Source organism: Nansenia antarctica (assembly GCF_963989245.1).
Source record: "Nansenia antarctica genome assembly, chromosome: 11".
NCBI classification, from domain to species: Eukaryota; Metazoa; Chordata; class Actinopteri; order Argentiniformes; family Microstomatidae; genus Nansenia; species Nansenia antarctica.
Window position 1 is genome coordinate 12,925,010 of NC_137681.1, and position 20,520 is coordinate 12,945,529.

The 20,520-nt window shown below is 43.2% G+C and overlaps 3 protein-coding genes across 6 annotated transcripts in view; 1 reads left to right on the forward strand and 2 right to left on the reverse strand.

Annotated features, from left to right (window-relative positions):
* Positions 1 to 242: 242 nt before the first annotated feature.
* On the reverse strand, positions 243 to 9,828 carry prkar1ab (protein kinase, cAMP-dependent, regulatory, type I, alpha (tissue specific extinguisher 1) b). Its single transcript, XM_080542168.1, has 11 exons — positions 9,706 to 9,828; positions 6,147 to 6,350; positions 5,851 to 6,021; positions 5,343 to 5,434; positions 5,147 to 5,208; positions 4,975 to 5,021; positions 4,468 to 4,626; positions 4,173 to 4,233; positions 3,940 to 4,061; positions 3,331 to 3,412; positions 243 to 3,027 (listed from the first exon to the last, which is right to left on the reverse strand). The coding sequence occupies exons 2-11, from the start codon at positions 6,318 to 6,320 to the stop codon at positions 2,855 to 2,857; spliced, it is 1,143 nt and encodes a 380-aa protein (XP_080398294.1). The 5' UTR covers positions 6,321 to 6,350; positions 9,706 to 9,828; the 3' UTR covers positions 243 to 2,854.
* An 873-nt stretch (positions 9,829 to 10,701) lies between these two features.
* Positions 10,702 to 17,988, forward strand: LOC308167139 (WD repeat domain phosphoinositide-interacting protein 1-like). Its single transcript, XM_080541513.1, has 12 exons — positions 10,702 to 11,008; positions 12,844 to 12,926; positions 13,386 to 13,555; positions 13,798 to 13,894; positions 14,251 to 14,348; positions 14,494 to 14,586; positions 14,728 to 14,798; positions 14,916 to 15,023; positions 15,203 to 15,367; positions 15,776 to 15,883; positions 16,011 to 16,150; positions 16,350 to 17,988. The coding sequence occupies exons 1-12, from the start codon at positions 10,929 to 10,931 to the stop codon at positions 16,469 to 16,471; spliced, it is 1,335 nt and encodes a 444-aa protein (XP_080397639.1). The 5' UTR covers positions 10,702 to 10,928; the 3' UTR covers positions 16,472 to 17,988.
* An 898-nt stretch (positions 17,989 to 18,886) lies between these two features.
* The window catches only part of arsg (arylsulfatase G), an 8,358-nt gene continuing 6,724 nt past the window's right edge, over positions 18,887 to 20,520 (reverse strand). For 3 of the 4 annotated variants that reach the window (XM_080541441.1, XM_080541440.1, XM_080541442.1), the window contains 4 exons: positions 20,395 to 20,503; positions 20,087 to 20,207; positions 19,839 to 19,929; positions 18,887 to 19,741 (listed from right to left, as the gene is read on the reverse strand). In XM_080541441.1, the coding sequence (XP_080397567.1) occupies positions 19,461 to 19,741; positions 19,839 to 19,929; positions 20,087 to 20,207; positions 20,395 to 20,503 (602 nt within the window). In that variant the 3' untranslated portion in view covers positions 18,887 to 19,460. The remainder of the gene's footprint in view (positions 19,742 to 19,838; positions 19,930 to 20,086; positions 20,208 to 20,394; positions 20,504 to 20,520) is intronic. The other variant, XM_080541443.1, reaches the window with a different exon arrangement.

Below are 20,520 nucleotides of genomic sequence, written 5' to 3' on the forward strand. Positions count from 1 at the left end.
CAAAGGAGGCTAGAACGAGGAAAGGAAGCCACTAAATGACCCTTGAGATGCACCTCGTTCGTACTGATGAAGTAGAACCATTGATACACTCCCATCTAGAGTACTGAGATGGCATTGCACCTTTTTATAGCAATGAGAGTACTTTATCATGTCCTCCTCTCACAGATTATGAATCAACTGTGTATATACACAGAAACACAATACAACACAAACAACTGAAAAATAAAATAGTGGTACAAGACTCAATCTTTTAACTTTTTTTATTGCTTAAACTGCCATCTGGAACAATCTATACCAAAAGGATAAACGTCTTTGCACATACAGGAAGTCAAACCGAATACAGTCATTGGATAGAATAGAAAAAGAATGGTCCTCAGGTGACCTGCAGCTCTTAATACTGCAGGTCGCACAAACTTGCTGAAGGTCAGGCAAGTGTCTACTGTATGCCCGGGTTAGGTAAGCTAAGGCAAACTAGGCCGATTGCAGTGTGACCAAAAGCTAGGGGTTTATCTCCTGGTGATGCTTGTAACCATATATATTCTTAAATATGAATGGTATATGCCAGAAGACACACCTGAAGGTAACGTGTAGTCCAATTCCAAACCATACCCTAGCCCCTACCCTTAGGCACCCTGCTTGTGAATCTGAAAGGATAGGTCTTGGCTATATGCTAATAACTTAATCTAGCCCTCTGGTAGGCCAAGCTGAATTTCTGCCATTTTGCTAATCTTTTTCCAATCCTGTCAGATCTACAAGAAGTCACTTAAAGGGTAGGTGTAAGACATGATTTTGAATAGAACAAAACTGTCAGGAAATGACAGATTTAACAGATTTCTGGATGGTCAACTGAATCAAAGAAAGTATGTGACACTGCAATCGACCCCATATCATGTCAATTTGTTTTGCACATACAAACATACACAAGTCAATCCATCCATCCATCCATCCATACATACTGTGTTGTACATATGATCAAAATGAAGACATGACAGAGCCCACAAAAGACAATCTCTCAGAAAACAATAATATTACTCTATGGGTCATTTCTGTTAGGAGGGGTTGGGGGACAAGCTGTGAAGCAGGAATGAATAAAGAAAATAACCTAAATAAAGTTATATCTCTGTGGGAGTTAGTAAAAAAAAAAAAGCCAGAATTACATACAGCATTATAAGATTCATTTTAAGTCAAGCTGTGAAGCTGGGAGTGGGTAACCTACCATTAAACAAGGACCCTGTTACTATGACCAACACAGAGTAGTTTAAGATGGACGTTCATTCACACCAACTCACTGTATGTCTCAGTAAGCATAGAGTAGATCACAAATGATTCTGAAAAGACATTCAACTTCTCACAAAACTTCAGCAATGACACTAGTTTAAAATAAATAACTTCTCTTAAAATCCAGCCAATCTCAATAACTGGTCAGTCACCAAAGGTGTTGGGCTATTCCCTGGCAATATAATTCTTCCATCATACTTTTGCACTCATGAAGCATAAATACATAAACCCATAAAATGTATCCATGAATCCATAAAACAACCTACAATTTGGAAACCTAACTTGAATTACTTTAACAACCTTTCACCTAATTTAAAAATGTTAACCCATGACAGTTTACACAATACAACTACATACTGTTTTGTCAGTTGACAAGAAGCATTTATTTATGTTGTGGCACTGGACACCTAAAATAGAATTTATGGAAAAATAAGCATTTACAAAAGATATTTAAAACGTACTTAAGTTAACCATCACTCTAAACCATAGCCATAACATTAGTTCGTTCAGTCAATAATGATTATAACAATAGAATAATTGTTATAACTATACTATAGTAACAATCTGTTTAAAAATACAGCAGTAGGGTGATGATGTTATTTGGTGTACACTGACAAAATGCTGAATACTGAAATACACTTAATACTCCATGTTTTTCCAATTGTAGCCAAGGCAGCTCTAATGGTGATGGAATCAGATGTGAATTGGTTAGTTGTAACAACGTGGTAACTACATCTCGTTTAGCTGGTTTTCATAAATTCGTTGTGAACACATTTCAGCGACTGTGTCTTTGTGTAACAACAGCTCAAATTTGGCACTAGTTTGGTAGCTGTACAACGAATAAAAACGTTGTGTTAAGTTGCACAAACTCTCTCAAACTAGATTCAATTATTATGAATTGGATCAGCGGGCCAATCAATAACAACAATAGAAGAAAATGTGAAAAAGAAAAAAACCAATGTTTTTATTATAGCAACGGAGGATAATAATTGATTATCATAGCGTAAAACCTAAAATGGTTAAACAATGAGATCCTATGCTGGTTCTGATTGACTACACAACATGAAATATCCAAAATATCTATCCAACGAACACTCAACCAGTAAGTCTTTTGTGAGAATGGATTTTTTGTCTACTTGAACCAAACTAATTAAGAAATATCTGACCAATATTCTGCATAAATGCTTACGATGCTGTGTTAAGTTTGATTGTCCCATCTCGTCATTGGCCAGACCTTACTTTGGCCAAACCCCTTACCATCCTATTTTGTGTTCAAACTTAAGTTATAAAAAATAATAGATTTCTGTGAAAGAGGGTGTATGGAGCGAGTGTAACATAACTGTGCCCGTATGCGTTACGTACAGCAGCGGTGGCGCTCAGGAGAAGCTAAGTGATGGCTGGGTGACAGATAGCGTACAATTGACATGAGTAATAAAAACTAAAAGAAAGAAGAGCAAACGGAAGTTAAAAGTGACATGAAGCAAATTGCATTGGTGGACCCTGGGTCTAAAAGAGGAGGGGGGGGGGGGTTGGGGAGGGGGGAGTAGGGGACAGTACACAAGGGGGGGAAATCCCTTCAGACAGACAGCGAAACGAAGCTGTTGTACTGTTGGATGTTGCGTTTGAGAATGTCCGAACAGGGGCCCAGAACTCGTTCGAACCGTGGTCGGTCCAGCTTCACGCACTTCAGAGGCCCGCGGGCGACCACGGTGGCAGCACGAGGGCGGTTCATCAGCAGAGCGATCTCACCTGGGGAAGGAGAGGAGAAGGAGAACACACACGTGCACGCGGTCAACACAACAGGCTTCACACTGACAAAACAAGTGAAGTGTGAAGTTTGCTGATGCGTTGATTATCATTTGTAAAAGCGTCTGCTAAATGGCATAGAAAAGCTATATAATATAGATATATAAAACTCATAATATAACCTGCTCATAATACCAAACTTCATATTAATACAACCTCACAAAATCTGAGATTCAGGCATAAAACAAAGATGTCATGTCACAACACAAACAAGAGAGTCAACAGAGAGGCAGATTATGTTCTTACCAAAGTAGTCAGACGGTCCTAACCTTCCGACCTCCACAAACTCCTCGTTCTCTGACCGGCGCTGCAACACTGCGGCAGAACCCTGAGGAACACACAGACCCAACGTCCGTTAATCCAGTCATTCCGATATAGCTGCTCGTCCACATATCCTGGAGCATTGCTTTGAGTTGAATTTTGTTATGCTACAAAAGTGTGTCATATGTTGACATATACTATTTGAGAATCAGTATTGGAGACAACAGGTGCCATTGCTTTTTTCCCCTGACAATCTCTTGAAAAAAACACATTTCACTTCGCTGTGCCGTTTTACTTGTCTCTAACACATGAAGTTACTATGTAGGTGGTTGGTGAGTTGTTACCAGTGTTTCCCATAAATAGACGAGACTGTGGCGGGCCGGCAGTCTAATTTAAACGTTTTTTAAAATGTAATTTATAAAAATAAAAAAAATAAAAAAGCACTGCATGCGCTGTTGCGGAAAGTGTTCGAGCAGGTTCGCAGAAAGGCCGGAGCTAGGCCGTTTTGCCCGCCGTTTTGCCCACCCTCATACTTTAATAGCATATTCTCTATGGGCCACACAGGCACAAACACTACGCAGAGCATGTCTGTACCTCAAGGATGATGAAGAACTCATCGCCAGGCTCCCCCTGCACTACAATCTTCTGTCCGTCTTCAAACTGCACCGGCTCCAGAGCGTCAGCCACTGTCAGGCGCTCCCATTTGTCCAGAGACTCTAAGAAGACGGGGCCACAACATTACAATATCTATATCTATTCCATTACAATTCAACAGTGAGTACAGGCGGGAAAACAACTCGAAGACAATAAGCAATAGTGGTTCTCACCTAGAATTGATACTTTTCTGAGGAATTCTTCATACATCTTCCTCTTTCTCAAAGTGCTTCCCTGTAGACAGAGATAATGGGTGTTAGCTGCATTTTTTAACAACAACAACAACAACAACAACAAAAAAAGCCAAGATAAATATTACATTTTGGGTCAGAAAGGAACATTCGCATTATACTTTCTTTCAGTAAAAACTTTCTTTTTTTAAAGTACCGTAGCTATATTTCCATATAACTATATATATATATATATGAGCAAAGTTTGTATGTGTGTTCAATCCCCTCCTATGCTCACCATGAGTATTCTCCTGTAGCTGTCTCTGTCGATGCCCCACAGTTTGACGTTGGTCTTGGCTGTGACCGTGGCTGCCCTAGGGGTCCCATAGATCAGGGCCAGCTCTCCAAAGCTGCCCCCCTCTCCGATGCTGGTCACCCACTCGTTGTTCACATACACCTGGAATGGAGGCCATTTCACAGCTTTAAACCCAGGTACAGATGTGTAACATGTAAGCGCTCTACCAGGTTGGTAGACCATAATGTTAGCATTATTGAGTGAAAATCTGAAACCTTGCCAACACTGTGTTCAAGAGCTTCTTTTTAAAAGAATGTCTCTACACAATGGATAGGGGAGAAGAGACAGAATGTCTAAAAAAGGGTGTTGCAAAAATAATTCTGACAGAAAGAAGTTCTTCTTTAAAACTTGAAAGCTTGAGTGTGCTTTTGAATTCTTGAAAGACACATTGGGCAACTCGAAACAAATGACGTTGATTCCTATAATAGATCAAGAGGGGCGGATACTTACATCCATCTCCCCTTGGTCGATGACGTAGAAATTATCACCTTCATCACCTGAAGGAGAAAATATACTGTCAGTCAATCTTCTCTGTGGAATAAGGAGACACTTCAATTCACACATACTTCCACTCAAGTCTCAAGAACACATGAATGATATAAATCCATTATATAAATCCTACCTTGCAGAATGACTGTCTCCCCAGCGATGACGGTAACTGAAAACATGGCGTCAAAGATGTCGCTGTAGAAAAATAATAATTTGTGACTCAATCACTTAAATGCAAGATGACAGTAAATCAAACTGTATCCAAAAGACAAAGAAAACACAGTAGTCAGGGGCTATTATCAATAAAGATTGTTAAACTGTTGACATACCTCCTCTCGTTGTCGTCAAGGTGTGAGAAGAGCACATTCTTTTCGATAGCTTTGGCCAGGGCAGCCATTGTTTTGTAGTCTTTGGGAATGACCTTGAAAGCAGAAGGCATAAAGGATTGTGACGTATCAGTCAAAGGTAGCATATAGTCACACATTATTATTATGGGAGAAAAGGAACCCCTTCAGAGGAGGCCTAACTATGCAGGTTAATAAGTAAGTTTCCCAATTAACATGAAGGGTATGTCCATCTGTTGTATGTATGATGTTTTCATGTTTTTGTATTTTACATAATATATGGTTATCAGTTGTATGTGACTTTAAATGTCGGACTGATGGGTAAACGTCATAAAAAAGAGATACATTTTCACTTAGATTAAATTGTAAAAGGCATTTTGACTAGACATTTTTGCACCCCACTGTATATATGAACATTGGCTACGAACATTCGCTACTGCGGGCAGTTTGGTGAAGCTGTATTATCTTCTCCGAGTGTGTTTTGTATGGTTACCTTTCTGACGTAGGAGGCTGCATCCTCCTCTGTGTAGACCTCAGCGCTGAAGGCTCCTCTCCGCCGGCGGCCCTTCACCACTGGGTTCATGGGAGGAGACACCTCCTCATCCCGAGAGTCTGAGCGGGAGCTCCCGGCCTTCTGCTGGTTCAGGATCTGCTTGGCCTCCTCCTGGGGGTCAGAGGGAACAGCCATTCAATTAGGCCAGGCACTCAATTAGGCACTTGACACAGCCACTATTACACAAAGCCAGAGACGTACACACACGTCGTACACACACTCACACGCACACATACCTTCTCCAGCCTCTCAAAGTACTCCTTCAGGAAGGCCATGGGCCGGTCAGGCCTGGAGGTGCACAGCTGTACTATGCAGTCCTTCAGCAGCTGCTGGATGTTGTGCTTCTGCACATACTGCTCACACTCCCTCAGGCTCCTCTCCTCCTCGCTGCTCGTACTGCCTGACGCCATCACTACCTGCTCAGCCACTTGACCTCAGGACTGGAGAGAAGGCGGTCATCATTACCAACATTTTGAAGAGGGTGTTACTTACAGTTTGTCCTTGTGGTTGTTTCATTGTTCTTGTGTGTCAGGGATGCACCTAGGGACACCGCTTAGGGATACCAAGTACAAGTAGGCCTACTTACATTTGGGTACCTGCTGATACCGAGTATCGATATGAGTACTTCATAATACCATTACAGTTCTAACATGGTATATTTTCATCAGCGGTTCCTCACTTTCTGAATATGTGACAGGGTCTGGTGTTTTTGTCCCTAAATTGTCAAGTTTTTAGTTTTTTTTTATAGATTATGAAAGTGCAGATTAAGCTTTAAAATGATGTGTCATACATTTAAATCTGAAAATAGTTGAAGAAGATATGCTTATTTTAATGCTGGTACACTTCAAGCAGGAAGGTAGACGATACAGGGAATCAAAAACAAGCTGAACTCACTGACAAATGAAATTATAAATATTTTGCAAACTTAAAACTGTTGTTTGTTATATTGAGTGGGCTCTTTAACAACTTAAACTTTTGTAAAAAAAAAAAAAAAAAACGAAAACATGACTTGACGATTCCTGTGACCCTGTCACAGATCCACAATTTAGCAGAGCATAGTTTGCAGACTGCTCTACGTTTGTCGTCATCATCGGTTATCCTAAAATATCTCCAAACTGCTGACATTGCTCCTCCTCTGCCTACCTGCTAGGAGAGGTTACGTAACATTACTGTAAAGTGGTGTCGGGAGCGGTTGTATTTTACTAGTTTTACGAGTAGATGAGCACAGTATCGGGTAGGAGTACGAGTACTGATATTGATGCATCCCTGTTGTGTGTGTGTGAGTCACATGAAACTTGGTCTCATGATGTGGTCACATCTGACTGTGGTGGTTGGGTTGTTGTTTCCTGAACACTAGTGTGCAATGATCTTAGTGAATAGAATAGCACTAAGGTCATTGTAATATCATAACAATTATATTAGTGCTAGGAAGCTTTTGGGAAACTCGTTGGAAATGTTGGATTTCTGGCTCCGATACTGATGCAATATTTTGGGGGGTGATTCACATTATTTATATATATATATATATATATATATATATATATATATATATATATATATATATATATATATATTATACGGTATATTATATATAAATGATATAATACTGTTGAAGATTGTTGAAATAGAAAATGTTTGCCCTAGTGTTTCAAAAGAAAAAAAATGGCTAGACTAAAAAGCATCCTCAATGGAGATTTTCCATTGCAAGTGTGATTTAATCGTGGACTAGGCTTAACCCTTGTCTGTGAAACCGGCCCTATATCATGTTTTTTAATGTCTGTTTTGCCTTAAAAGACAGTGTGCCACATTCACAAGACAGACAGACATTTGACAAGACAATAAAGTTCCTATCTTAAACATATCCCTAAGAAATAGTGGCCTAATTACACCACAGATGCAAATGCAACAGGTTCTGCTGTCCGCTGTGGTCTGTCAGTGTAAACTGATAAGAATGAGTATTTCTATTACATTTTCTAACTATGTAGGGCCAGGCTGAAAGCACTGTACGTATGTGGCTAATCAGCCCTATAATATATAAATCAACCTCTTGCAAAGGCAAATCAAGATTATCATCATACATGTGTAACATAAAAGGACATTAAGGTCATCTGACAGGAAAGATTATGTTGTTGTCAAATATGTGTACTCTTGTGTACTACTTGTACTTGGCCCGCCGTGTCATTGACCGTAAATATTTGAGCAACATAAATTAGAAAGATGCTGGGGGTATTTCATCAACGTTGCTTAATTGCGCTTAATTGAAAAGGCCTGGTTACTCTAAACGTTGACTGTGACGGGTCAAGCCGTTCCATTAACACAATTTAGCCGTGTCTCATCAACATTAACTCTGGTCAGGCTTGTAGTACGATTTTAGGTCGCAGTCTCCTCTGGAGGCGTGGGTTTGAATCCTGCTTCTGACATATGCTTTTTACTGCATTTCATTGTCTGGTACTTGTACTCTGCAATAACAATAAAGTTGAATCTAATCTAATATAAAAACGTATGTTTAAAATGATGGTGTGTAGACTAACTTACGAGAACTGACATAATGCCTTAACTGTTACTAACTATTTCTCATGATTACTGATGGATAGATGATTCACTTACTTAGACAAATGTATTTGTTGTAAGTCACTTTGGATGAAGGCTTCTGCTAAATGTCAAATTTGTTAAACCTTAAATATTGTCCACAGCTCCCTCCTGAAGTGGGGATCGAACCAGCGACCTTCCGATTGCTAGCCGCTCCCCCCCCCCCCACTCCTCTAGCGCCCCACTGTGGTGGGAGCTGATACGAGTGTCTATGTATCTATCTATCTATATATTTATTGGCTTTTCACTGAAGACAGTGAAAGTGGTCATTTTCTTAACTTGTTTATTTTTATTAATACGTTGAACTTAAGTAAAGATGTGAATTCATGCTTTGTCACATTGTGAGAAAAAGGTCTGACGTTATGTGACCATAGGACCTGTCTTTCGGGGTTTTGTTTCCACCCGTTTGACATTTTAGAAACACAGCTAAATAAATCTTGACAGTTATCGCGTGGTCTGGACCAGGTTAGTTTTGAGTTTTAGCGACGTTGATGAAATACCCCCCTGGTGATGAAACAACAATCGTAAAACGTATAGATATCGTATATTAATAAGAGAAGAAAGCATCGTTAGGTTTGCAACTTTGCATTATTTGGCTATTCTTCCCCCACTTGGCTTTTATATTGTCAACGAACATCACTCAGCTAACCAACTGAAATAGCGTCAGTCTTTCTTTTTTTTCTAACACAACATTTGGCACATGACCTTGCATGGCAAGCCTGGCCAGGGCTGGACCCCTATGGATCGAAACAACACAAACAAAATCACTAGCAACCAAGCAAAGATAACGAAATATGGCTTTGAATTAGGCCTAGCGGTTATATTCAGTTTAAGATGGCCTGGAAAAAAAACAAGCGAGCTTGTTAACAAAAAGACACAGGGAGGGAGGATGCTATTAGGCAGACGATCAATACGCTTAGCTAAGCATCGAGTTAGCTACACAACAAGACGTTGAAGTCAGAATCCGTAAGTCCTTTATCGAGTTAACCGCAAACCGAGATCGTGTAAGCTACGTTAGCTCGCTAAACTGTATTGACTCGGGTAAGTTAAATAGCTAACTGACAGCTCAGGCTTGGCCTGCAAAGCCCAGGCTCGTCTCAATGACGCCATCTTGAGCTTCATCATAAACAAATGCGAGGCGGAGGCTGGATCTTCGTCGATCGTAAAAGACACGTATTTCAAGCGAGATAACATGCAAATACTTACAAGAAACTGCGAATTGTCACCGAGCCCTTCGATACTGACTCGGTTTAGGAGGTTATTTCGCCAGGCGAAACCAAATAACTCGCTTCGATTTTTTTCCCCAAACCTTGGACCGCTGCCCTACCGGATACAGGTTAGGACCAATCACGAGCCGTCATTGACGTCAATCCGCCTCGCTCTGACATGTGAGCCGTAACCCCTGGCAACCTTAAAGGAGAACGCATGGAAATCGTGACGTCAAAGGGAACTCGATCAAATGATAGCAGATTGAGGAACCTGATATAATAGCTTTCAAATTGTCATCACTTTCAGATATGAACTGTGTAGCGACCTATGATAATAATAGTGGATTAAAGGTAGCAGATTCATTGCAGAAACATTGCTGACTAGCACTGGGTATGACAGGATGACAGCCGTTTAAGCTTGACCTTGGTGGTGAACTGAGACTTTGCATAGATAAAACCTTGCTTGCCACAAATTAGTGTTCGCATTTAACTATGCATGTGTCTAGTATGAATGTGCAAATACATACAGTAGCGAATATTGTCCGCAAGCCGTAAGACGAGAGTGTTGCCTCACTCGAACCAACCAAACCAATCAAAACAATTCCCCGTGCTAAGAATGAAGGTCCAATGAGCCAATCGCAAATGTGTTCTCTGAATAGGCGGGGATTAGAGGAGTCGTTCCGGGGGGGGGGGGGACTATCGTGTTATCCAATCAGATAGAGCCTTCTAATATATTGGCCAATCTACACAGTGCAGAGGCGGTCTTTCAACTTTATAGCTGGCCAATAGAAATGTGTGTATCATGTTATCCAATCAGATCGAGCCTTCTAATATATTGGCCAATCTACACAGTGCAGAGGCGGTCTTTCAACGTTATAGCTGGCCAATAGAAACGTGTGTTAAATCGACACTTCCAGCTCTCAGCTGTTTTTGTTTTGCTGTCTGCGTCTGCCAACTCTTGAAGTTTATAACACAATAGTGACAGTCCCCAAAGAGTTAACAGACACAGCAGCGAGCTTTAGTTTGAGTGAGTTATCTGTTCAGACCTAATCTACCTAATTCTGGTAGTGGTAGGTTATTTATAACATTTGACATAGCCTCGCTGTTTAGTCCGTGTGTGCGTGGTGCCGCTTGCTACTGGAGCGGGTCTCTGGGACTGATCGATCCGAACCCAGGCCTCCGAACCCGGGCAGCGCAGAGGGAGGAGAAGCCCTAGACGGGATGGAGACCCGGGAGACACCCGCCGGTCCAGGAGGGCCTCAAGGCAGCTTGATCTGTGCCTCTTTTAACCAGGACACCACGTAAGCCTAACCCTGTCAACTCAGGACAGTTCAAGCAGGATTCTCCCTCCGTGTTTCACTTTGCTTGACTGTTGTTGTTGCATAATAATGTCAAGGCCTCAATAATTCCATATGCTTCCAGCTGGGTGGCTCAGGGTGAAATGAGGTCTGTCTGTCACCCGGCCTGACCCAGTTTTACATCTGTTGTGTTGGTTTAAAAGGAGTGTTAATCCAATTTAAATGTGCCCTATCTTTTATGCCTCTCAACATTTCCTTTGTATACACATAGGTAAGGTTATTATGTGAAGTATTAAGCTAGCCCGTATACTGTGTACAGTATCTGTGTCCAAGGTTTGATTCATCTTGAGACAGTTCTTTGCCTAACTATGTCCCATTGCCCAGCTATGTCAACAGGCTATTGTTGAGCAAGTCTGTTATTCCAATGACATAGATCTAGCTGACTCGCCTTATTTCCTGAAATTCTGTCTGGCATGAGTGAGATTCCATGTTTTTTTTTTTTACGAGATGGATGGATTGAATCCACTGAAATACAGTACAACACACAAGATCTAGCAAGCAAGATCTAGCTGTAAGAACTGTGTCCACGCCTGACAGATTGTGAGACTTCTGGCTTAGAGCCTTGCCAGTGGCATGAAATGCATGTTCAAAGGTGCAGAGGGAGTAAGTACAGTATAGAAGTTGGAAGCTGAGTGTAAACAATAATCTCGCAACCAGGTACTCTTGGCCAGTTACAGGTGCGTCGCCTTCTCCTCACACCTGCAGAGCTGGGGTCATAAACCATCCAGGTGACCAAACGGGAGAGTTTGCCGCCTTTCACATTTTCAATCATCTTCGGCCATGATAATATAAGGCAAGACAGACAGACAGTTATGACAGAACTTTTATATCCCACTGCACCTGTCGACCCGTCTTGTTCTTCCTCCCTACAGTAGGCCGACAGTACCTCAGAATTATGCCCATAGATAGTCTGCTGCTTATCACCGCAGCTGGAAGTGCTCTAAGGAAGTCACCTGACTCAATTCACCTCATACTGTATTGGCCGTACAGCACACTGTATCCTTATTTCACTCCTGACTGCTATTTTTAGCGAGCAGGGCGGTGAGGCGTGATAACATATTCTTGACGCTTCCTGGTCCACTGTGTGTTTGTAAACAACATGTTTGAAAGGTTCAATCAGTGTTTCCTCTCCTAAACGTCACTTTTATGATTGGGAAATGTTTGTGTTCTATTTTATTGTAAGCTTTTTTTTCCTACATGTGCATTTCCTACTGTGGTTTAACAAGGTTGATTGACTATAGACATCTTCGTTTTTCATTATAGGCAACGTAAACATAGTAGCTTTGAATGTTAAAGTAGACCTCAGGGTATGTCTGCTTAGTGTTTTTTCAATAGAAAGGTTTGGGCAGAAAACAGTTCAAACAGATAATACGATGGTTATCATAACCCCAACCCCTTATTAACAAAGACAATCATTAGGCTACATTTGTGGCTTTCTCTTCCTGCTTATTCCTGTTTTCACTATTGTGCAGATGATTCACAAGGCATTCTGGGATTTCATAACACGAGTGTTGTGGCTCTCTTTAGAGTCTAATCCTTAAAAATCTCAGTTTGGAGGGTTTATGTAGCCCTACCACTTGGCCCTACCCCTACATGAACATAAGAATTGGGACACCCCTACCCGTGTACGCGAAGAACGCACAAAACAGAGGGATAGAGCTAAAATCGAGAGCCAAGGGGTGAAATGGGGTTGGGCCATACACCACATTACTGGAGTTTACTCCATTGTGCCATCTTGGAGGCAGAGGATAACAGTTTGGTCCTCTTTTTTTTCTTAGGTCTCTGTCTGTTGGCACTAAGGCTGGCTACAGACTCTTCTCTGTCACCTCTGTAGACAAAATGGACTGCATCCACGAAGGAGGTGAGAGGGAAAAACTAGGAAAACCGTGTGTATGTCTGTGTTATCTGTCTGTGACATAATGTCAGGGTGGCACTGGCACACATCCTAGAAGCTGATGCAAACAGCTGTGAGGCTAAGAAGGGATCAGAGGGAGTACACCCTGCTTATACAGGAGTATGCAACCACAGGACAAGTTGTCCCAAGCTGATACAGCTCATAACATGTTGACTCTGTCACCTCCCACGTATGGAAACAATGGGAGGGATTTACCCAATGTTCAGCAGTGTTAACAGTAATGGCTTGGAGTAAGTATAAGTAATTATGTAATAAGATTAGAAGCCAGAGGCCCAACATATTCTCCATAGCACTCTCTATCACTGTTTCAAATCATAGAGGTGTGTGTGTGTGTGTGTGTGTGTGTGTGTGTGTGTGTGTGTGTGCGTGCGTGTGCGGTTCCTAACCTCTCTCTCCCTCCCCCAGCTGAGAGCCCAGACATTTACATCGTGGAGCGTCTGTTCTCCAGTAGTCTGGTGGTGGTGGTGAGCCTGTCCATGCCCCGGCGGATGAACGTCTACCACTTCAAGAAGGGAACGGAGATATGCAACTACAGCTACTCCAACGACATCCTCTCTGTCAGACTCAACAGACAGGTAGGGGGTCATAGGTCAGACAGAGGCCCTGTTTGTTCCACCCCCGTCCTTCATATGCCTTAGTCGTTCCTCCTGGTCTGGATGGATGTACCGCCATTTATAGGCTATGTGGAGTAAAACATTGCGTCATTATGATGGAATGTTTGGTGCCAACATATATATATATATATATATATATATATATAGTGTGCTGAATGTCTATCTATGGCTCTGCTTTGACAACCACCCCTTGTGCCTGTCAGAGGCTGGTGGTGTGTCTGGAGGAGTCGGTCTACATCCACAACATCAAAGACATGAAGCTGCTCAAGACGCTGCTTAACACACCATCTAACCCCTCAGGTGCTCGACACACTACACACCTCCAACACACACTGCACACTACACACTACACACTACACACATCCAACACGCACTACACACATACAATACACTACAACTGCAACACCATGTTTTCACATTGCAGGTAGATCAAAATACAACTAATCTAATTCAGTTGGTCAACATTTACTGGGTCATAGTCAGTGTGGGCCCCCTTGTATCTGGGGGTCCATTGCATTGAACCACACACACACACACACACACACACAAAACACAATAAACATTCAACACACACTCACATACACATTGATGAATACCATACACACAGTCTTCTTACCCTCAGTTCAGCTCAGTTGTTAAACATTTGACCCCCTCAGGTCTCTGTGCCCTGTCTGTTAACCACGGCAACTCCTACTTGGCATACCCTGGCAGTGCCACCATAGGGGAGATCACCGTCTATGATGCCAACAACTTGGTAAGGCAGGATTTCCCAAGTGTATAAAAAAAAAAAAAATATCTGTAGAATCAGATAGAAACAGAATCGGAATTGGGCCAGTCACTGCTGTCAGATTGGTCACTGGGTTATGATGTCACCACAATGCAATGTGTGTGTCCCTCAGTGTACGGTAACCATGATCCCGGCCCACGACAGCCCCTTGGCAGCTCTCACCTTCAACGCCTCAGGCACCAAACTGGCCAGCGCCTCTGAGAGGGTGAATATGGACTGTCTCTAACTGTCTGGTTGCTCCTGTCTGTCTGTGTGTGTCTGTCTCTGTCAATCTCTCTCTTTCCTGTGTCTCTGTCTGTCTGTCTGTCTGACCATCTTTCCTCCTCTTCCTCCTCCCCCTTTCCAGGGTACTGTGATCAGAGTGTTCACCATCCCAGAAGGACAGAGACTGTTTGAGTTCCGTCGAGGGATGAAGAGGTTAGTTTACAAACAGACAGACCGATGATCTTAACGATTATCACCATGAACTCTTGACCGTGAACTCTTGAGTCTTAACCTTGCTGACCTTTCCCCTCTGACCTATGTGTATCTCAGGTATGTGAGCATCAGTTCGCTGTCCTTCAGTGCAGACGCCCAGTTCCTATGTGCCTCCAGCAACACAGAGACCGTCCACATCTTCAAACTGGAGCAGCACAGACCCAGGTACACACACACACACACACACACACGCACGCACGCACGCACACACTAACAGTTTCAATGACTGCTCATTCTGAAACTGGTACTCATAGTGAAAGCACACTGTATGAGAGCGAGAGAGGGAGATGCTGTGTGATTTCACTTCCTGTATGTGTTTGTCTGCTGTGCACCGTGTCTGTCAGTCAAGAGGAGGTGTCTCCTACCTGGTCAGTGTATGTGGGGAAGATGTTCACAGCAGCCAGCACGTTCCTGCCCTCCCAGGTGTCTGACATGATGCACCAAGACCGAGCCTTCGCCACCGTACGACTCAACACATGTGGTCTGAAGAACGTCTGTGCTCTGGCCATGTAAGTGTGTGTGTGTGTGGGAGAGACATCAGTTTGTTTGCATGGTAAAATGTCTGTCTGTGTGTAAGATGATGATTGATTGATTGATTGAACTTCCTGTACTACTCCATATCTGTACTATATTGCATATTGTATGATATTGCATTTCATCGCATTGTAACCTGCACAGCATTTTGCACCACCTGACTACTACTTTAACTACCTGTACTGTATCATATCTGAACTATATTATTGCATATTGTATGATATTGCATTTCATCTCATTGTAACATGCACAGCATTTTGCACTGCTGTTCCACTGCAGTACGACTGGTCCCGACAGAACGATTTTACTCTGTGTACCCGTACATTGACGTAATAAAAGCGATTCAGATTCTGATGATTGTGTTTCAATCTTGTGTGTGTCAGGATTCAGAAGCTCCCTCGTCTGCTGGTGGCCTCCTCAGATGGGCACCTCTATATCTATAACCTGGACCCGCAGGATGGAGGAGAGTGTATGCTGGTCCAGAAACACAGGTGTGTGTGTGTGTGTGTGTGTGTGTGTGTGTGTGTGTGTGTGTGTGAGCGAGCGAGCCTGTGTTTGTGTGTGCGCTTGTGTTTGTGTGTGCCTGTGTGCTGAGTCTCATTCTCCCTGTTCCTACAGGCTGTTTGAATCAGACGAGGAGTCTGTGGAGCAGGAGGAAGAGGAGGAGCCAGAAGAAGGACAGCCCCAACCAACCAACCAATCATATGCTGCCACTGTGGCCCTGCCGACCACGACACCCTCCTCTACCACTCTCACAGGTACGCACTTCTACGCCATTACTTCAGAATGGCAGCACCTATTATTGAAGAGTGGCGTGTCACAGAGACTCATGTCCTACTGTAGGTATAAAACAACACACAGAATAATTCAGTCCTTCCATTCGCTCCCTTCCCCTCCCCCCTCTCCCTCTCACCCTTCTCTCCACCTCCCTCTCTCCTATCCACTTCTCCTACCCAGGCTACTCTGAGGATGGAGGGGTGCAGAAGGGCGAGGTCATCCCTGAGCACGAGTTGGCTGAGAGTCCTGTTTGTCTGGATGACGACAACGAGTTTCCTCCTGTTAGCAACCAGAGTAACTGACCCCCCTCTCCAGGGAGCCTGACCCCCTCTAGGGAGCCAATACAACTCTGTGTCAAGCTAGGAGGAGGGACACTAGTGTTAAAAGGATCCCCAGGCCCCCACCCCAGATCCCCCAAATGAGCCAATCAGATGTGAGCCAGGTAAACGCCACAGTATTGATTGGTTCGCCTCAGAAGAGTATTTGAATCAAACCATCCGACGTTGGGAGAAAAATACCCACGACTCCACTATTAACTCCTCGCGAAAAGAGAAACGCATAGTGAATAAGGTCCTCGATATGAAGCTACGCCTCATAGCACACTGTTACCATAGCAGCAGTTCATTGACATGTGCCGCCAATGGTTCTCAGGAGCTGAAAGTTTCCCACAATGCTGAGTCACTTAAGATGGCTGATTACGTCACGGCTGCTGAGATCTGTCCAGTCAGCACAGGGCCTGTAATCTCTTTATCATTCTCTATGGAAGGGATACAGGTCTGGGCTGTCCCTGCAGTCTAATGCCCAGGTGGAGGCTAGTGCTACACAAGCTCCACGCCTTACAATGCAGTGTTCTATGCACTTGGAAAAGCACTATTTAAATGGAATGGAATAATTATCATTTTATCAACACAAAATGGCCTCTGTGTGTAAAAAAAGAAGAGCTTAGAGTTTCATCCTACAACAAAGTTACATGTGAAGTTGAAGAGCTGCGATGCAGGACGTTCACTGACTGAATGGGTGGTTGGGAACAGCATCAGCTCACCGGCTGCCAGTTTCGTGGTGACCCCATCACTCTACACCGTGTTCCAGCCAAGCAGCAGTAGAGTGGCTGAGGGTGTGGGCACAGAGAGACTGGAGCTTATCAGTGGAAATTAGCTGTGTCACATCCGAACAGAGAGGGAGATGGAGGGGAAAGAGACAGGAAAAAGGGAGGGAGAAAAAGAGAGAAGATGGGAGAGAGACACTAGTGTTAAGAGTGTAATGCTAATATTGCTGTGACGCTCAGCTATTGGGTGTGTTATCTGTGGGGGATGCCTTGAGAAGTGTGTCACTCACAAATAAGCCCTAATGTGCTCTGTCTGAGCTGATCGCTCTGCGTTGGCTCTGAAAGAGACGTGGGCAAAAGGATCATGGTCCTGGAACTGAAATGTGAAATGCTTGACAGAGAACTGCATATTAGAACCTTACAGATGCTACTGTTTCAGTGATATCATTAACATCATTAACCACTTTAATGTTGAATATTGTAACATTTCAGACATGGACTTAGTTGTTTTTACTTTGTAAAAATGTTGACATACTAAATATTCTTTTGGAATATGAAAAGTAAGAATTATACATTGTTGCATAGAGCTACAGTACTTAAATTAAGGTTTTGGTGGAAACATGACTTTTTATTGTGTGTATAATGTGTATATATACATTTATATATAGTATGTAAACATTATGCCGATTGTTATTATCATTTGACTGATTTGCCAAAGGGTGGCGCGTTAAGAACACTGATGTTCTTCAGTGAGCAGTTTTGATTTGTGGATGATTTGAGCCAAACATTAAAGAACATGTGAATCTAACCCCTTTCCTGTGTCTTGGAGTATCTTGAGATAAGGTCAGTAGTGAAGTTAGTCCTGGCTGGAAGGAAACCTCATATTATCCATGCATGTCTACATTTGGACTAGTTTGATTTTTACAGTGATGGGCAAGGCCTTTGTGTTGCCACTCCTCCTGTTACCCACTAGAGGGAGCTGTGATGTTTTGTAATGGGTGTCAATGTAGGAGCAGAAGAGACATCAGCCCTTTTTCCGCTCAAAATGCATTGTAGGAGAATATCTAGGTTCCTCCCATCTCTATATTCTCCTCCATTGCTTTCTGAGAGGGAAACAAGTTTCTAACAATTGAGAAAGGGCAAAAGAAAGGACACAAGGAGGTAATGCCAATTTTGACACATCTGAATATACTGTATGTCTCTATAGGTGCATCCGAATGGTCTAAAGTGATTTACTTTCCTCATCTCCTCTCCTTATATCTGCACTGATCTGACAAATCTGGCTAGGTGAAATAAATAACTTGTTTACATTTTAACCATTTAACAGACGCTTTTATCCAAAGTCACTAACGATTACAGATTATAATCTCCCTGGAGTAATTTAGGGCTAAGTGCCTTACTCAAGAGCACACTAGTGGTGGTGTTCCCAGGTGGGATTTGAACTCATGACCTTCTGACCACCAGTCCAACTCCCTATCCACTAGGTCACACCACTACCCCCAACGTGTAGTTTTCGACCTATCAAGGGACAGGCTCTTACCTGTCCAAAGGGATGAAGGAAAGGAGACATGGAGCCTTCATCAGATTAACTGGGTGACAGACCAACACAAATGGACATCTGTTTATTCACAAAATAGAAAACGATATTTCCAGTATACCAGTAGCACTGCAGAAAAAAATGGCTGATAAAAACATCAGTCTCCTTTCCTAGATTTAGTTTCAATGAATAACTGCTAATGAATACAATAGATCCTTTAGACCTTGCGATACAGCCTAACTTATTCACAGTGCAGATATACTGTTACATTAACAACAAGTTTAATTATCAACAAGTAAGAAAGTTCAATTCTTCGAAAGAAAAGCCAATCTGTTGGGAAATACACAGTTTCAATATTTTTCTTGGCTACACACAAGCAGAAATGTTCTAGCGAGCCGCAGTGCGTTGACCTGGTCAACTTGAACCCTAGAAGAAGAACATCAGAGTCAGAATGGTGAAAGTTCCACTGTTTGCTTGTCTTTGCTCTGCTCTCTCTGCAGCTGCTCTCTACATGCACCCTGGCCTGGTGTCTAGGTGTTTAACAGGCATATTCACAGAAACTCCAATGAGGGCCAACAAATATTTGACCAGAGTGTATGTCCAAACTGATTGCTCTTCGGTGCCCCTCTGCCCAATGTGCAACAAGGTCATTGTGTGTGTGTGTGTGTGTGTGTGTGTGTGTATGTGTCTGTGTCTGTCTGTCTCCACCTCAACCAGGCATATGGCAGCGGCAGGCTGGGTGTTGGGGATTACAGCAGGGAGCTGCTGATTGGTCCGTAGTGTAGTCGGCTGTGGAGACTGATTGGTCCGTAGCGATGTCCCACAGCAACGTCTCCCTCCTCATCCTCACCCTCTCCAGCACGGCCTGGTACTCCTCTGTGCCCTGCTCCAGGGGTGTCTCCTCCCCCTCATCCTGGGACAGGTTAAATATTAGAGGGGGGTCATGGAGTTCCTGCCTCCCTGTTCCCCCACCGCACGCCTCGGCCGCACCTGTTGGGGAGGGGGGTGGGTACAGTTGTCTTGTTGCATTTTGGACAATCTCCCTTTTTCTCTGCAATTGAGAACAGAGCTTTGATGGATGTCATACCTGTGAGGTAGAACGCTTTGTGGTGCCCCACTCTGACTGTCTGCAGGTCCCCAAATCTCCCTGCAGCACCACTGTTGGGGTGGAAGAGGAACTGCAGACAGGGACAGGGGTACAGGAAGACATGGAGGTTACAACCTAACCCCTAAAACAAAATCTATCACAGTATTTTATTTTTTAATACAATTAAATCAATACAATTCAAACAACTGAGTGTCGGTCTTGGTCTACCACCAAGTCCCAGGTTGTACCTCACGCCCAGTCCCTGTCCCATTCAGAAGAACGTCTGAGGCGTCGATGCCGTCGTAACGTCTGTCTGACGGAGGCTCCACCCCAGCCAGGGACAGGAGGGTGGGGAAGATGTCCAGACCACTGAGAGTGAGATGGAGAGAGATAGATGGAGAAATTGGTCCTCTGTTTAATGATCAGATTCACTGCTGCCCAGGAAGAATTATTCAGTGTGTAGAGAATAGATAGAATAGAATAGAACACAGCTGTAACTGAAGCTCTCAGGTGTACTATATACTGTATATCCACTTCAATTGTACTGTAATGTTACCTGAGCAGGGCAGAGCTGGTCGTGTTAGCAGGTATCTGCCCAGGCCAGTAGGCCACAGTGGGCACCCTGTGCCCCCCCTCCCAGGTGGTCCGCTTGGCAGAACCCCCACCTGAGTGACAGGTACCA

What these genes read in the sequence shown, in the direction of transcription:
- prkar1ab (XM_080542168.1), bottom strand. Translation starts at nt 6,320, where the DNA reads ATGGCGTCAGGCAGTACGAGCAGCGAGGAGGAGAGGAGCCTGAGGGAG. An exon ending in GGAGACAGTCATTCTGCAAG is followed by an intron (nt 5,022 to 5,146) that starts GTAGGATTTATA and finishes TTTCTCCTTCAG; the next exon opens with GTGATGAAGGTGATAATTTC. An exon ending in AGGACCGTCTGACTACTTTG is followed by an intron (nt 3,028 to 3,330) that starts GTAAGAACATAA and finishes CTCCTTCCCCAG; the next exon opens with GTGAGATCGCTCTGCTGATG.
- LOC308167139 (XM_080541513.1), top strand. Translation starts at nt 10,929, where the DNA reads ATGGAGACCCGGGAGACACCCGCCGGTCCAGGAGGGCCTCAAGGCAGC. An exon ending in AACGTCTGTGCTCTGGCCAT is followed by an intron (nt 15,368 to 15,775) that starts GTAAGTGTGTGT and finishes TGTGTGTGTCAG; the next exon opens with GATTCAGAAGCTCCCTCGTC. An exon ending in CTCCTCTACCACTCTCACAG is followed by an intron (nt 16,151 to 16,349) that starts GTACGCACTTCT and finishes TCTCCTACCCAG; the next exon opens with GCTACTCTGAGGATGGAGGG.